At 52.1% G+C, this 13,675-nt stretch overlaps 6 protein-coding genes across 6 annotated transcripts; 3 read left to right on the plus strand and 3 right to left on the minus strand.

Moving 5' to 3' along the window:
- Positions 1-179: 179 nt before the first annotated feature.
- Positions 180-1,928, plus strand: BDV17DRAFT_263259 (wax synthase family protein). Its single transcript, XM_073757882.1, has one exon. It carries the CDS (start codon positions 304-306, stop codon positions 1,837-1,839), a length of 1,536 nt encoding a protein of 511 aa, XP_073615514.1. The 5' UTR covers positions 180-303; the 3' UTR covers positions 1,840-1,928.
- Positions 1,929-1,976: 48 nt separating this feature from the next.
- BDV17DRAFT_87694 (RIX1/PELP1 family protein) lies at positions 1,977-4,529 on the minus strand. Its single transcript, XM_073765279.1, has 2 exons — positions 4,151-4,529; positions 1,977-4,090 (listed from the first exon to the last, which is right to left on the minus strand). The coding sequence occupies exons 1-2, from the start codon at positions 4,487-4,489 to the stop codon at positions 2,054-2,056; spliced, it is 2,376 nt and encodes a 791-aa protein (XP_073615515.1). The 5' UTR covers positions 4,490-4,529; the 3' UTR covers positions 1,977-2,053.
- A 467-nt stretch (positions 4,530-4,996) lies between these two features.
- BDV17DRAFT_281779 (putative filamentation protein (Rhf1)) lies at positions 4,997-8,609 on the plus strand (the record flags this gene model as incomplete). Its single annotated transcript, XM_073760088.1, has 3 exons — positions 4,997-5,126; positions 5,185-6,137; positions 6,195-8,609. The coding sequence occupies 3 exons, from the start codon at positions 4,997-4,999 to the stop codon at positions 8,607-8,609; spliced, it is 3,498 nt and encodes a 1,165-aa protein (XP_073615516.1).
- Positions 8,610-8,745: 136 nt separating this feature from the next.
- Positions 8,746-9,705, minus strand: BDV17DRAFT_87697 (complex I NDUFA12 subunit family protein). Its single transcript, XM_073765280.1, has 6 exons — positions 9,601-9,705; positions 9,505-9,525; positions 9,412-9,418; positions 9,252-9,332; positions 8,986-9,187; positions 8,746-8,930 (listed from the first exon to the last, which is right to left on the minus strand). The coding sequence occupies exons 1-6, from the start codon at positions 9,649-9,651 to the stop codon at positions 8,882-8,884; spliced, it is 411 nt and encodes a 136-aa protein (XP_073615517.1). The 5' UTR covers positions 9,652-9,705; the 3' UTR covers positions 8,746-8,881.
- Positions 9,706-9,862: 157 nt separating this feature from the next.
- On the plus strand, positions 9,863-11,773 carry BDV17DRAFT_87737 (CDP-diacylglycerol--glycerol-3-phosphate 3-phosphatidyltransferase). The gene is made up of 3 exons (XM_073765281.1): positions 9,863-10,169; positions 10,240-10,592; positions 10,643-11,773. Exons 1-3 carry the CDS (start codon positions 9,924-9,926, stop codon positions 11,646-11,648), a joined length of 1,605 nt encoding a protein of 534 aa, XP_073615518.1. The 5' UTR covers positions 9,863-9,923; the 3' UTR covers positions 11,649-11,773.
- Positions 11,773-13,621, minus strand: BDV17DRAFT_87741 (ribosome biogenesis protein LTV1). Its single transcript, XM_073765282.1, has 2 exons — positions 13,394-13,621; positions 11,773-13,338 (listed from the first exon to the last, which is right to left on the minus strand). The coding sequence occupies exons 1-2, from the start codon at positions 13,414-13,416 to the stop codon at positions 11,898-11,900; spliced, it is 1,464 nt and encodes a 487-aa protein (XP_073615519.1). The 5' UTR covers positions 13,417-13,621; the 3' UTR covers positions 11,773-11,897.
- Between the last annotated feature and the right edge of the window lie 54 nt (positions 13,622-13,675).

Below are 13,675 nucleotides of genomic sequence, written 5' to 3' on the forward strand. Positions count from 1 at the left end.
TGAGCCTGGCCCATGGCGATCAAAGATGGCTTCTCTTCAATTGAATCTACAGCCATGGTGTCGTTGTCGCCGGAAGAACACGAAGCCCCGATTGGCGGATCGAGCGCCGCGGGCTTTCGCATCGCCGATGTGCTGTGCTGATGGATTATTTTTCTCTTTCCTCTCTTGATTTCTCATAGGTGGCGCCGGTCTGAGATCTGGCTCTTTACTCTGTATATATACCGGAGGACTTTTACTCTTCTAATCCATCATTTATGCTCTCCAGAACCTGGTGTCCTTCCTTCGCCTGTAGACCTTGTACCCATGGTGGATCTCGGTGCCGCCTTCGCACGTTACGAGCGCATCGTCCTCGACACCCATGAGCGAATTGAGTTACTCATACGAAATGGAGATGCGAAATCCTTGCTTATATGGCATGCGCTCATCCCTATGATATTACCTATCTGTGCGCTTCTAATTCCCCGCCGCAGAGGGGGCTGGATATTACGCCAGGTACTCTATGCCATAACGCTCGGCACGTGCGTTGAAATTATACGTTTCCGGCGGGTTCTTTTGGGAGGAAATGGATACATGGTTGGATTGATGGTGGTCTGGTGGCTCATCTGGAGTGCCACGCTTTTATTCTTCAACGATGCTGAGCGAGATTTTCGGCGCATCGAGCGTGTGCCAACTACCAAGGCCAAAGACGCAGCCGGCAAGCAGGACGGTCATGCGAGCAAGGAGGAACATTTACCAGATGAGGCCGTGAGAGATGCAGAGACTCTAGTGTGGCAATCGTACCCTCGGTCATTCTGGCATCGGGTCGGGTGGACAATCGCGCTGGTGTTGAATATGAGAGGTCCCGATTTCAGCTTCAGGATTTCCTCCTTGGACCCGCTACCTACTCACCTCGATGCGAAGACACATTCCGCAAACGAGGAACGCGTGTGCCCTCAAGCAAAACCTCGCATACGAGCCGCCTTTATACGCTTCTTCATAGCGTACCTTGCAATTGACTTACTCAAGTTGATCATGATTTGGGACCCTTACTTCTTTGGATCTCTGTCTGCAGAACCCCCGTTCCCATTCGATCACCTTTTGGCCTTCCCGGTTCTGGTTCGAGTCTATCGTTCTCTTGTGTCTGGCACCGGGGTATACTTCGCCGTCCTATTCGTGACTGCCCTAAACCCAATCTTCTTCCTTGGCCCGGCCACGGCGTTCCCCGATGCTTGCCGCGCGATAACCGCAACGCCTCTTGATGCGCCGTGGCTGTACGCCGATCAATTTGGTCCACTGTCCATCATCCAAGACGCCGGCCTCGCAGGAGCATGGGGGAAATGGTGGCACCAAATCTTCCGGTTCGGGTTTGTATCGACCGGAAAATGGATAATCTCATTTTTCCCCCCAGCAATTTCCTCCCAGCGCAATATCCGACGCATCATAGTCACCCTCGTCGCCTTCGGACTCAGCGGATCTATCCACGCCGCTGGCAGTTATACACAACTCGGAGACACCCATCCGTTGTCAGGGCCCTTCACCTTCTTCGCCCTACAAGCCGTCGGGATATTCGTTCAAGAGCTCTGGTCCTCTATTATCGTGGCGCGGCTCGCTCGTCTCGGGCTCCCTCTCCCGCGCTGGCTGCGCCGCCTCGGCAATCTAGTCTTCGTGCTTGTGTGGCTTTATTTCTCGGGGAACCGCATCGCGGATGATTTTGCGAGGGGCGGGCTCTGGTTGACGGAGCCGTTGCCTGTTAGTCCGCTTCGGGGGTTGATGGGCTATGGGTGGAATTGTTGGCGGATGCCTTGGTTTGAGTATGCGGATGATGGGACGTATTGGTGGAGGGGGGTGCGGGTTATCTAAGCTCGATCTAGATCCTGCTTTCATAGATATACCTTGACATTTAGACTAGACTAGACTAGGGAAGATAGATAGAATAACTAGACTGGAAATTGGTTTGCAAAGATTATATAGAACGATTACATGGTTTTGCATACGTACTCGTCTTCGCATAAAATGAGCCAAAAGGTACCATAAATTATGTATAGCAAAGGTAGCTATCATCAAGCCTCTATAATCACTCCTCATCCTCATCCTCATCAGTATCAGGCTCAATATTCAACGTCGGCATCTCTTCATCACTATCGTCATCCTCAGCGACCGTTGCTGCTTGGCCAGCCGGCGGAATAGACGACGACTGCTCCACCACAACCGACGTCGACTTTGAGACGCCCGTGCCAAGCGTCGTCTCTTCACTGACCGAGTTACTTTGGATTGAGACTGGTCGAGTCGATGAGAAGGGTGGGGATGTCGATGCAGGTACTGAGGCGGGCTGGTCGGGGGCGGTAGTTGTGCTTGTTGATGTATTGCTGACGCTGTAGAACCTAGCCTTTTTAGGCTGGACGACGTCCGGTTGTGCCGGTGTTTTGGTAGAATTAGAAAGTATCGTTTCCTCTGTGAGAGTCCGTTTATTCGATTGCGGTGCGCTGGAGTCAACGAGATCCTGGAGATTCGGTGTGCTAGCCGGTTTCAGGAAATCGGTGTTGTCTGCTTGTGTGGTGCGTGGCACAGAGGTAGTTTCCATCTCTTCATCCTCATCCTCGTCCATGTTGATGGTACCGTAGTGGCCGATACTATTTGAGTTCGTTAAGACAGGCATCCGCGGCCGGATGAGGGCTTCCACGTCCATGTCTGACGTGTAGCTGCGGGCTAAGAAGGGCATGATGCTGACCGTTGCTCCGCGGCCCTTGACGGCTGGAAGCGGATTAAGGACGCTAGCGTACATGGCGTTTTTGTCGGAGGTCATGATGATCGTGCGGTCGATTTCTGTGCGGATGGGGGCTGCGAGGTGTTCCATCGGAACGTGGGTGAGGATCGTTTGAAGGAGGTTGGAGGCCGCTCGTGGAAGTCTGGGGAATCTTGCGGTGGTGTTTGTCTGACGACTTTGCTTAAGGTTCGGGTTCAAGAAGGAGTCTGCGTTCACTGCGCCTGCGTTCGTCTTGGACTTGCCCTTGGAGTCTGAGGGGTCTTTTGCCCCGTTTGTGACATCTTGGGGTAGAAGGTCGGAGCAGCAGTTTCGAATGATATCTGTAAGGGAGGAAACATTCTTCTTGTTCATGGACGCACCCATGTGCTGAAGCAATGCGTAGACCAAGCCATAAACTGAGGTTCTGATTTTCTTGTTGAACATTTCCGCGCGGAAGACCCAAAGAGTTTGCTCCAAGATTGTCTGGGCAACTGGAATAGTAGCGGTCTCCAGTGTTTTGATCAGACTACGAAAAACTTTGATACAAGCGACATGAATTTGAGGCAGCTCTGCAAACAGATTCTCCCTTTCCGTTCGACTAACTTGAGGGTTTGCTTGGACCTCACTTGAGTCTGACGGAACGACTACAGACATCAAGCGGGCAGTCAAATCGAGCAGAGAACCGATGGGAATCGACACTGTGGAGGCCGTTGCAGAGGTGAGGAAGGTGGACAGCAAGAGCAACAGCTCTTGCAGTCTTTTAACGCCCGAATCGAGTCCTTGCCAGTCTGCCAGGCCTAGAGCGTCAGACCCTTGGCTACCGGGCTCGAGAGCGTAGTTGATGGGCTGATTTAGTTGCTGTTGCAATGAAGGATCAACAGATTCCCACTGTTCCACGATTGCTCTCAGGACATGATTCGCTGTCGCATGGATCGAATTGATCGTCATCCGACAAGCACTCTTCCACTCTTCACCTCCAGTATTCTTCGGCGCACAATGGTGAAGAGCAATGAATAGCTGTCCCGTAATTTCCAGTACAGGTTGTGAATACGACGCAGAGGTTGAGCCAACAATAGCCTGAAGAATGCTGTGGATCTGCGCCGAGAAAGGCCGGAAGATGGTGGGATGTCTAGCTATGAGCTCTGCGTATGCGCGAAGAATAACCTCCAAGAGCGGCGTCTGGGGTTTGAGTTTTCGAGTAGGCTCCGACGACGGTTTGACAGAGATGAGGTTCAAGGTGGTTGTAACAAATCCAGGAAGCGATGGTGTGGTTATCTCGCGAACTAACGTCGGATACTGGTAGGTAAGGTGGAAGATTCGAGTCAAGGTAATGATGGCCATGGCCTTTGTAGAGGTGGGGTCGGATTTCTATCACAAACTGTTAGCATTCAGGTCGTCCCCGCCAGATCCAAGTTTCGTAATTCCTACGCTCAAGATGTTCATGAGACCGCGAACAAAGGTCTCACTTCCGCGAAGAATCTCCCATTGACCGGCTTCTACCAGGGCCTTGACAAGCACAACTGCAGCCCAGCGCCCCTCGAACGATCGGTCCTGCAGGAGACTTGATAATCGGGTCACAAGCTTATGCACTTGAACCGCTTGATCGGAATCCGCCTTATTGGCCTTGTGCGACTGGGGAACAGAGAGCAACTCCCCGCATTCTGCGATGGAGGCTGCGAGCGAAGCCGCAATGGCCGGGAGCTTCTGGACTGGGAGGTTGGTCAATCGATGATTGACAGCGCACAGGGTCATAGACATGTGCGCCATATTGAAGGGAAAGCTAGCGACCTGCTAGCTGGCGTTAATCAACAATTCCCAAGCTTGCGGTAGCTCAATTCTGCCAAACAAAAAAAAAAGGAAAAAAGCAGTTGATAACGATAAGCACGGACCAGCACATGAAGCCTCGGCGAGTAACAATACAATAATACGTACGACAATACGGCCATAGTGGGTCATTTTGCGAGCTGGGATCCCCTGGCCGAATAAAAACGATGATCATCCAGAGCCACTGACGACTGGTTCCTGGAGGTGTCGTTGTCCTTGTTGTGCTTGTGCTTGTGCCACGATCCTCCTCCAGTCTCCCGACCAACTCGCAAACTCGAACCTCGGGGTGGGCGCTCGTGATGGACTGTGGTTTCTAACCTGCTCTTCCCCAGATTCTGTTGCAGTGCCTCCTACAACACTCGGTCATCCCTCACAATGAGCGTAAGCTCCCCCTTGTGCTCTCGCAAGCCCAACGGCTTCATCACCTTTCTGCAGCTTCGTTAACAGACAATGCAGGCGCGAGAATCCGAAAAGGGGCAGCGCTACATCCTTGCCCTGGATAATGCTCGAAGTCAGAATAAATGGGACGAGGTTCCTGAGTTGATCCGAAAGGTTACCAAGCATGCACCTCACAAGACTTGTAAGTATCCATTGTCAACTTTCCAGCTAGGATCACAGTCTAACGCAACTGAGGATAGGCTTCTTAGATGTAGCTAGGGCAGAGCACCAGATCATTACCCATTCTCATAAATCTTTATCGGCCGCGCAACCTCCGTCCTCTTCCTCTTCCTCCTCCGGTTTTTCAGAATTGATACCATCGCTCCTTTCTACGATCGAGAAGGCGGACGGAACGAAGCAGGAATTGTTCCAGGCCCAGGTCTGCTTAGGATGGGTTCACTACACACTTAATGAGCCGGCGTTGGCAGCTTCCCGTCTTCCGAAGGACTTTAAAGAGGAACTAGACTACTTGACGTCCACCGGCGACGAATTGTCACCATGGTCCAGGGTCTGCTTTGCAAAGGGTTGTTACATCAAAGGTGCTGCACAGCATTCGATCTCAGGCCCTCAGGATGCGCTGCAAATATTCAATTCTCTTGCCCCTTGGCTGAACAGTACAAATCTGGGATCGACATCCAACCAATTTCTGTATTGGTCTGAGAAGATATTAGCGGACGGTGCATTACTTGCGGGAGATCAGGTCTGCACGGCCATCGCTGAAGCAGATGGTAAGAACGTAGGGGCTGCTTTAAGGTACTTCCGGGCTTGGTCGTCACATCCAGTGATCAAGCCAGGGACGCCCTCGCAAGACCCGCAACCTGAGAGCCCGTCCGAAGCTGTCCCAAAGACTTCGATCTGGAGATCCTATTATGATCTTCTCTCGGTCATTCTTCTCCATGACTTGCCCTACACCGCACCGGCAGATGGCCCTGCGCGACCGCAGCTTGCCACCGAACTACGACGCATCGAGGCAATTTGCGAAACTAATCTTCTATGCGACATGAAATTTCCCACAGCGCATGCTGGCAACAAAGGGGTAGAGAATTGGGTAGAGCAGGTGATTCGGAATTGGGAAAGACTATGTGGTCCTGATTGGCATGACGAGGAACTTGGAGAAGGCGGCCAAATCGCCCTTGGAAAGAACGTTCTCGACGTACGTGCTACAAGGGAGTCACGCCAGATTATTTGAGATGCTAACAATATTGGCTAGGTTCTTTACCGTGCTGCCACCCGAACATACCATTCTTTCCTGATCCTGAAGCGTCTCTTCCATGTTCACTCAGCACTAGCAGAATTCGATCTCGCGTTCAAAGCGCTTGACTCATACATAGAAATTGTTACAGGCGCCAAAGAAAGAGCGGAAAAGTCGGTGCCCAATGAAGAGCTAGAGAACGAGGGCGTCTTTATGCGAACACTGTCAGAAGGCGTCACAATTCTCTGTTGTTATGGCTCGGGCAAGGAGGCAGAAAAAGCGAAAGAAATCGTCGTCATTCTCAAGGAGTACATTGACAACCACATTACAGAGCAGGAGGAAGGTCAAGAGAGGAGAATTACCCTCAAGTCTCACTCTGTTTCGCCCACCGACATCAGTGCGGCATACCGTGCCATTGGTATCGGTCTCGCAAATTGGGCAAGCTGGACGATGGTGAGCGAAAACCGTGATGATATTCGAGCCGAGGCCATTGAGTGCCTAGCACGAAGCATCGCGCCGGAGCTCGAAGACCAATTCAATTATTCCTCCCTCTATACACTAGCATTGTTGCTAGCCGAGAACCGCGACCTGGATGCAGCGATCGACTACGTCAAGTCGGCGTTGTCTTCAAACAAAGACCTTGAATCCACCTCAGCTAGTTTTAGTCGTGAACGGGATTTGATTCCATTGTGGCACCTTTTGGCTTTACTCCTGAGTGCAAAGCAGGAGTTTGACATTGCGGAGCGCTCTTGTGAGGCCGCATTCGAACAATTCCCTGCCGCGGTTACTTCGCTAGCCCACAGCGAGAGAAGGCCGCCAAGACAACAATCGCATACTCAAGACCAAACGAAATTGAAAAGTGCGCTCATTGATCGCCTGAGAAATCGTGAAAAGGAGCGCATAATCGAGACTCGCATGACCCAGCTCGCTTTCGTGGAGGTGTTGGAAGGCCCTGAAGCTGCCCTCAACCATAGCGACCAACTTCTCGGCCTTTTCGGAACGCTATTTCAAGTTCTAGATCTCGAGCATGAAGCGAAGCCGACACTGAAGACGGAATCCCTCCCCAGACCCAAAAGCTCCTCTGGCACCGTAAGGAGCTTCCGCGGCAGCATCTTTGGACGGCATAAAGCTCGCGCTCCAGACCAAAGGGTCATTCCAAGTGGTGAATTCAAGCCAGATCCTCCAGTACCCCAAAACCAACCTTTCAACTTTGATACTGCACCTGCTATTCAAGTGACGGACGAAAACGACCCAAATGCCGGTGATAGCCCTACTGTGATAAAGAGGTCCGAGTCACGGAAATTGCGTAAGCGCAGCAGCACTATCAAGAACTCGGACGCCAATCTAGACCAGGACTCGGGACATTTCACTGGCGATGGCACAAGCAACTATGGGTCAGAAATCGGCGAACCGAACGGACGGCAACATGAGCAAGATATACCTAGCCCAGAAACAGTACGTAATGCGGTTTCGCAAGCTACCAACCAGCCACAGAGCGCAAAGCAATCACTGGCTCCTATTGCCCATAACTTCAAACACATGCAGCTGGACTCACCTGCTGGCCACGAGAACCAGCCACCTGAGCAAGATATCCGGCTCCCGACTTCTTACGGCTTTGAGTCGCCCACGGGTGCCTTGACTAGGTTTGCGCATACCCAAGCGCAGAAGTATGCTTTGTGTATCCTTGTCAAAGTATGGCTACTTATTGCCGGACTCTATCGGCGGGCCTCATCGTTCGAGGATGCTGCGGAGGCATGCGACGAGGCTTCTAAGCATTTGAAGCGGATAGAAACTCTCACAGCTTCTCAAGACCCATCTGCCCGGTCATTCCGCGAGCGGGGATGGGCCAACCCAAAGAGCTCTGACGAACTCTGGGCTGATGTTTACGCCGAACGTGGTTTACTGTTGAACGCCCAGTCTCGCCCTCATGATGCTATGGAGCACTTCGAGGAAGCGTTACTATTTAATGTGGATCATCCAAAGGCGACCATCAGCTTATCAAACCTTCTGCTCGATATCTGGGATCAGAAGCTTCCTCTGCAACCTCCCGAGCCGGGCGTCGAAACTGGTCTGTCGACCATCACTACACCACCGGTTAGAAAGTCAGTCGAGAGCAGACGTCTCAGTCGAGCGGGGCTAGCTGACCCAGCCAAGCCGAAGGCTGAGAACCCAGCATCTACCACCGAAGATGAAGAACCCAAGCTGATCAACCGCATCGCCGCCCGAGAGCGGGCTTACACCTTGCTATCGGCCCTCACGAAACGTGGAACCTCCTGGGATAACTCCGAAGCTTGGTTCGCCCTTTCACGCGCCTACGAGGCCGTCGACCAGACGCAAAAGCTGAAAGAGGTTCTATGGTGGTGCATTGAACTCGAAGATCGACGACCGATTCGCCACTGGTCCAACATTGGCTCTGGTGCATATGTTTTATAATAAAACCACTACTTCATTTCGTCATTTTTGGTTGTCTTCGTTCATTGGTTGAGAAGAGGGGGTGGTTCTTGGTCTATGTTCTCTCAAAAAACATTGCATCTGTTGCCATTTGCTGTTGCGTTAATATGATACCTCGATAGTATCTTGCTATTACTGTACAGCGGTGCAAGCATATACTTTCTGTAAATATGTCTTTATCAATTGAAAACGGAATAGGAACACCTTTATTTACACATTTCCCACAAATACACCTGTATCCAGTGGCGCGAGGCTTATCGGGGAGCAGCAACGGGGGTCCAAGCTGAGTACTTGGGCTTGACACTAGGTCAGAGGATCAGCCACAGGTAACAAAAGCAATGTTAAATACAACACTCACGTCGAATAAGTCTTGAAAGCAGCACGGCTCAGAGTCAAAGTAGGCCTGTGTTCCTGCAGTTCCCAGTTCCGCTTTCCAAGCTCCATAAGCTTGTCCTGGGTGGGAGGGGTATCGACCATGTACGAGATCCAGGCGTGCCAGCCGGGCTCGATCTGCGAAGGGTCGTATTCAACCTGCTTGTAGTCGACCCAGCGAGTTCGAACTATATTTATTCACCCCAGTCAGTTTCGTGAGGCGATAAGGAGTTCTGCGGAAGCTCGACTCACGGGGAAGCTCCTCCTCCATGTTCTCGTAGTACTTGTTGCCGTAGCGGTCGACGCCGATCAGGGTACCGGCCTTGGTGTCACCTGGAATTGGCATTGCATTAGTCAATTGCAGTTCATGTTCGTACTCTCGGAGCGAGGGGGAGGATGGGTGTATCCGTACCGATGTACTATAGTTGCAACGCCCAGCATCAGCATCAAGCTCCAAGTAACAGACCTTGCCATCTCAATTATCGCGACAACGGGACCTTCATACCTGCATCTGGTGGCCATATTCCTGTAAAGCGAAAGACAGTCGTTAGCAATCGTGCGGCACCAATTGGCCAGCCACTTCGGCTGCAGAGCAGCTCACCTTGAACCCAATCCTTCTCAGGTTTCGCAATGTACGGAGAATAGTCGACATCTTGAACGAAGGGTCGCTCGCGGAGCTTGTTTCGCTGGACTAAGAGAGTGTATGTCGTCGTCCTTCGATGTTGTCGGTCTTTCCGCCCGGAAGTTGTAGCAGCTGAATGCGGCTTAGCGTGAAGGATATGTTTGCACAGTTTGCACATTCTATATTATCGCGGCCGCGGAGGACAAGAAAGTTAGCCAAACAGTCGAGTGTCATTACCAATCAGTGGTTGGATTTGGTTCTTGCGAGTTTGCGGTATCTGATTTGCTGTGCTCGCTTATATTATGTTTGGGCGTGTTGGAGGCAATACGCTTCGATGCGCTGCGCGCAGCCCCATTGTACGGCGGAAATTCTGGGAGCGCAGCTTTTCAACGCATATACCTCCTCAGATCAATACGGCTGCTCAGTCGAGCGCGTCGCCGTTAGGAACGATTACCACTGAGCTGGATCGCATAGCGCCGTGTTTCGAGATCTCGCCGTCCCGGATAACCATCTTGGACTCTCCCGCGGGTTTCTACACTACACTCAAGGTGCGAATTGAATCCATGGTTGACGGCAGTCTTGGGTGTGAAAGGGCTAATTCGAGGATATGTGCCATAGAATAAAATTCGCAAAGCTCGAAAGCGCATCTACCTATCTACGTTATACATCGGCAAATCGGAATACGAGCTGATCGAAACCGTGAACCAAGCTCTGCGCGACAATCCCGAACTGCGAGTCTCGATTCTCACCGATGCCCTTCGAGGAACACGGGAGACACCGAAGGCGTCATGTGCTTCCCTCTTAGCATCGCTAGTCGCCGAGCATGGTCCGGATAGGGTGGATATTCGGATGTTCCATACGCCTAATCTGACGGGGTTGCGAAAGAAGTGGATTCCTAAGCGGATAAATGAGGGTTGGGGGTTGCAGCATATGAAACTCTATGGAATCGATGATGAGATCATACTCTCGGGGTGGGTATATTGCTCTGACGGAGATCGATATGGAGACTGACTGTGCGCAGGGCAAACCTCTCCAATGACTATTTCACGAACCGTCTAGATAGATACCACGTCTTCGAGTCTAAGGAGCTGACTGATCACTATGCGCGCATTCATCACGCCATTTGCGGACTCAGCTTCAGGGTCCTTCCCGATGCGCATAGCGAGGCTGGGTATATCCTAGAATGGCCCCGTGCCAGCGGCGCTCCTTCACCTCTCAGCGCCCCAGAGGACTTCATTGCGTATTCCTCAACGGTGTTGAAACCGCTTATCGAACCATCAGCCAGCAAGGCCACATTCGAACCTAAATCTCCCAGCCAAACATTCGTATACCCAGTCGCTCAATTCACCCCTCTGCTCAAACCCGACTCATCTACCGAATTCCCCGCCGTCACAACAATCCTCCGCCTCCTCTCCAGCTCACCTGTCTTCTCCGGCGCGCGCTGGCTCTTCACAGCCGGCTACTTCAACATCCATCCCGCTCTCTCCTCCCTCCTAATAGCCAGCACCTCACCCTCCTTTCAAACCATTTCCACCACAACCCGCGGCACCGTCCTAACCGCCTCTCCCTGGGCAAACGGTTTCTACGGCTCCCCCGGTATATCGGGCATGCTCCCAGCAGCATACACGCACCTCTCAGCCCGCTTCCTCGACCGAGTCGCCGCAGCGCAAGCCACCAACTCCATAACATTGAAGGAATGGCGCCGCGGTACAGTCGGCGAGCCCGGTGGGTGGACGTACCACGCCAAGGGTCTCTGGGTGACGCTGCCGAAGGAAGAAAACCCGAGTCTGACATTCGTCGGGAGCAGCAATTATACGAAGCGCAGCTATGGTCTGGACTTGGAAGTTGGGGCGCTGGTTGTTACGGGGGATGAGTTGTTGAAGAAGAGGTTGGGCGCTGAGACGGAGTGGTTGCAGACAGATGCGAAGGCGATTGAGAGGAGTGATTTGAGGAAGACGGAGCGGAGAGTTAGGTGGAATGTCAGGCTTGCTATGTGGATTGTTGAGAAGGTTGGAGGGGCGTTATGATGATAGTTTGGGTTGGTGCTTTGGATTATTAGGGTTTGTACATATTGATAGACCTATAATAGACGTAGACATGTAAGAGAACACATTGAATTCATTCTCGAAGAGTATCGTAAGATATAGAAAGAGAGCTTTTATGTGCTTAACCCGGTCTATGACAAATCCCAAACGCCTTAGCCATGTATCTAACCACCATGCGTATTAGAAAAGGGATATCATTGCGATCGTGAAAAAAATTGGCTGTGAAGCAAATTAAGCCCTGCCAGGGACTTGTCCCTTGATCCTTGCGGGACCAAGGCCCTGCCTCACCTCATCTAACATCTGAATACCAATCGCCTCATTACCGTTCTTGCCACGCTTATTCTTCACGCCTTTCCGCTTAGCCTGCGCACTAGTGTTGTTGTCCCATCCCCCTAGGAAGTCATCCATGATATTGTTGAAATCATGGTGGGGGCGAACTTCTCTGCCGCTCGCATCGACAAGGCTAGGTGCTTGTGATGAGGCGGTCGAGAGGTCCGTCATTCCTGTCATGCCGCTGACCATGGACATGGAGTCGTCATATTCCTCCTCACCCTCGTCGAGAGCATAGAGGGCTTCGAGGCGGTCGAAGCGGTCGTCGAGTAGACGGTGGCCTTCTGTGCGGGCTAGGGAGGATGAAGTCATGGAGTAGGCGGATGGGTTGGTAAGGGCGCCCTTGCGCTTCTTGCGTCGGATGGGCGTGCCTCCAGCTGTGAAAACTGTGGAGGCGAGGGTGCTGCGCTGCTCGGAGGGGACAACGCTGGCGGGTGCAGCGGGTGTAGCCTTGGTCTTTCCGTCTTTCTTGAACTTGGCGAACTCGCGCATCCAGTCTTGGTCGTCGGGGTGCATATCTGGTGCCGGGGCGTCGTGTTCTGGGAGTTCTCCGGGGGTGACGGGCGCCACATTTGGTGTTAATTCTTCCTTCAAGGATGAGGTGCTTGGCTGTACGGGCGCCTTTTCTGTGGCATCGGACTCCCACCCTTCATCTTCCTCGTCGTGGTCGAACAATGTATCCTCCCAGTCGCCGGGGTCCATCTCCTCGCCTTCACCGGTCAGCTCACCGAAGAAACCATCGTCATCTTTCTCGTCAACGTATTCTTCATCCTCGAGTGCCTCGAGCACCTCCCGGAGTCGGGGATCCATGTCCGGTTGAAAACCCGCAATGGCATCCGGGACATCCTGCTGATCCTGGTAGGTCGGTTTCCGGGAATACGTGGATGCGGTAGAGTACGTTCCATATCTGGAGCTCACAATGCTGCGGCCATCCCAGTTGCTACTTGTGTCGTCGTCCAATGAGGTCTGCGCGAGGGCATCTTCCAGCCTCATAGGTTTGTCTTTTCCCTTGCCCTTGTTCTTGCTAGTCGCTTCGACAAAGTACGAGTCGCCACCTCCGGTACCGAGGTCACGCATATGCTGCATGTAATCATACTTGGAGTCGTCGTAGTAGATGCCATAGTTGGCTGCTTCACCCTCATTCTGTCGAACGGCATCGGATCCGAATTCGCTGGTGAGGTCGCTCAGGTGCTTAGCGCGGTCTTTGGCTGATGTACTTGGAGCATCAGCCGGAGGTCCACGGACTGGATGGAGGACGCGGTCTTCGGCTTCAGGGTCGTGAATGAGGGGGTCATTCTGGGAACGATGGAAGAGCTGATAAGTGGTGGCGTTTTTCTTATCGCTGAACAATTGTCAGTGAGGATACGGTATAAAAATGAACAAAAGCCAGAACATACATCCACTGCTTTCGGGGAGGCATTATGAACAGCAGTTGTCTTTAGTTCAGTTTTGATCGGAGAAGAGCGATTGAAATTGAAGATAAAAAATGAAGCTATCCAAAAAAAATTACGGGCGGTTGTGGGTCACGTGCGATAAGCCCCTCCATCAGATGGCAACAAGAAACTGAACAAATAAAAAGGTCAGGCAAGGTATATTGCGTATATTTGTAGATACAGCTATGCAATTATATTAGAGAGATATAAATGCCATTTCTTCCTGAATTTCAGCAAGTGCGATCG

This window comes from Aspergillus undulatus, assembly GCF_047715775.1.
Source record: "Aspergillus undulatus strain CBS 261.88 unplaced genomic scaffold BDV17scaffold_24, whole genome shotgun sequence".
Taxonomy (NCBI): domain Eukaryota; kingdom Fungi; phylum Ascomycota; class Eurotiomycetes; order Eurotiales; family Aspergillaceae; genus Aspergillus; species Aspergillus undulatus.

What these genes read in the sequence shown, in the direction of transcription:
- BDV17DRAFT_87741 (XM_073765282.1), bottom strand. Translation starts at nt 13,416, where the DNA reads ATGCCTCCCCGAAAGCAGTGGAT. An exon ending in CCTCCCCGAAAGCAGTGGAT is followed by an intron (nt 13,339 to 13,393) that starts GTATGTTCTGGC and finishes ACAATTGTTCAG; the next exon opens with CGATAAGAAAAACGCCACCA.
- BDV17DRAFT_87697 (XM_073765280.1), bottom strand. Translation starts at nt 9,651, where the DNA reads ATGTCGACTATTCTCCGTACATTGCGAAACCTGAGAAGGATTGGGTTC. An exon ending in TGAGAAGGATTGGGTTCAAG is followed by an intron (nt 9,526 to 9,600) that starts GTGAGCTGCTCT and finishes TTCGCTTTACAG; the next exon opens with GAATATGGCCACCAGATGCA. An exon ending in CATGGAGGAGGAGCTTCCCC is followed by an intron (nt 9,188 to 9,251) that starts GTGAGTCGAGCT and finishes GAATAAATATAG; the next exon opens with TTCGAACTCGCTGGGTCGAC.
- BDV17DRAFT_87694 (XM_073765279.1), bottom strand. Translation starts at nt 4,489, where the DNA reads ATGGCGCACATGTCTATGACCCTGTGCGCTGTCAATCATCGATTGACC. An exon ending in GTCTCATGAACATCTTGAGC is followed by an intron (nt 4,091 to 4,150) that starts GTAGGAATTACG and finishes AGTTTGTGATAG; the next exon opens with AAATCCGACCCCACCTCTAC.
- BDV17DRAFT_87737 (XM_073765281.1), top strand. Translation starts at nt 9,924, where the DNA reads ATGTTTGGGCGTGTTGGAGGCAATACGCTTCGATGCGCTGCGCGCAGC. An exon ending in GTTTCTACACTACACTCAAG is followed by an intron (nt 10,170 to 10,239) that starts GTGCGAATTGAA and finishes TATGTGCCATAG; the next exon opens with AATAAAATTCGCAAAGCTCG. An exon ending in GATGAGATCATACTCTCGGG is followed by an intron (nt 10,593 to 10,642) that starts GTGGGTATATTG and finishes GACTGTGCGCAG; the next exon opens with GGCAAACCTCTCCAATGACT.
- BDV17DRAFT_263259 (XM_073757882.1), top strand. Translation starts at nt 304, where the DNA reads ATGGTGGATCTCGGTGCCGCCTTCGCACGTTACGAGCGCATCGTCCTC.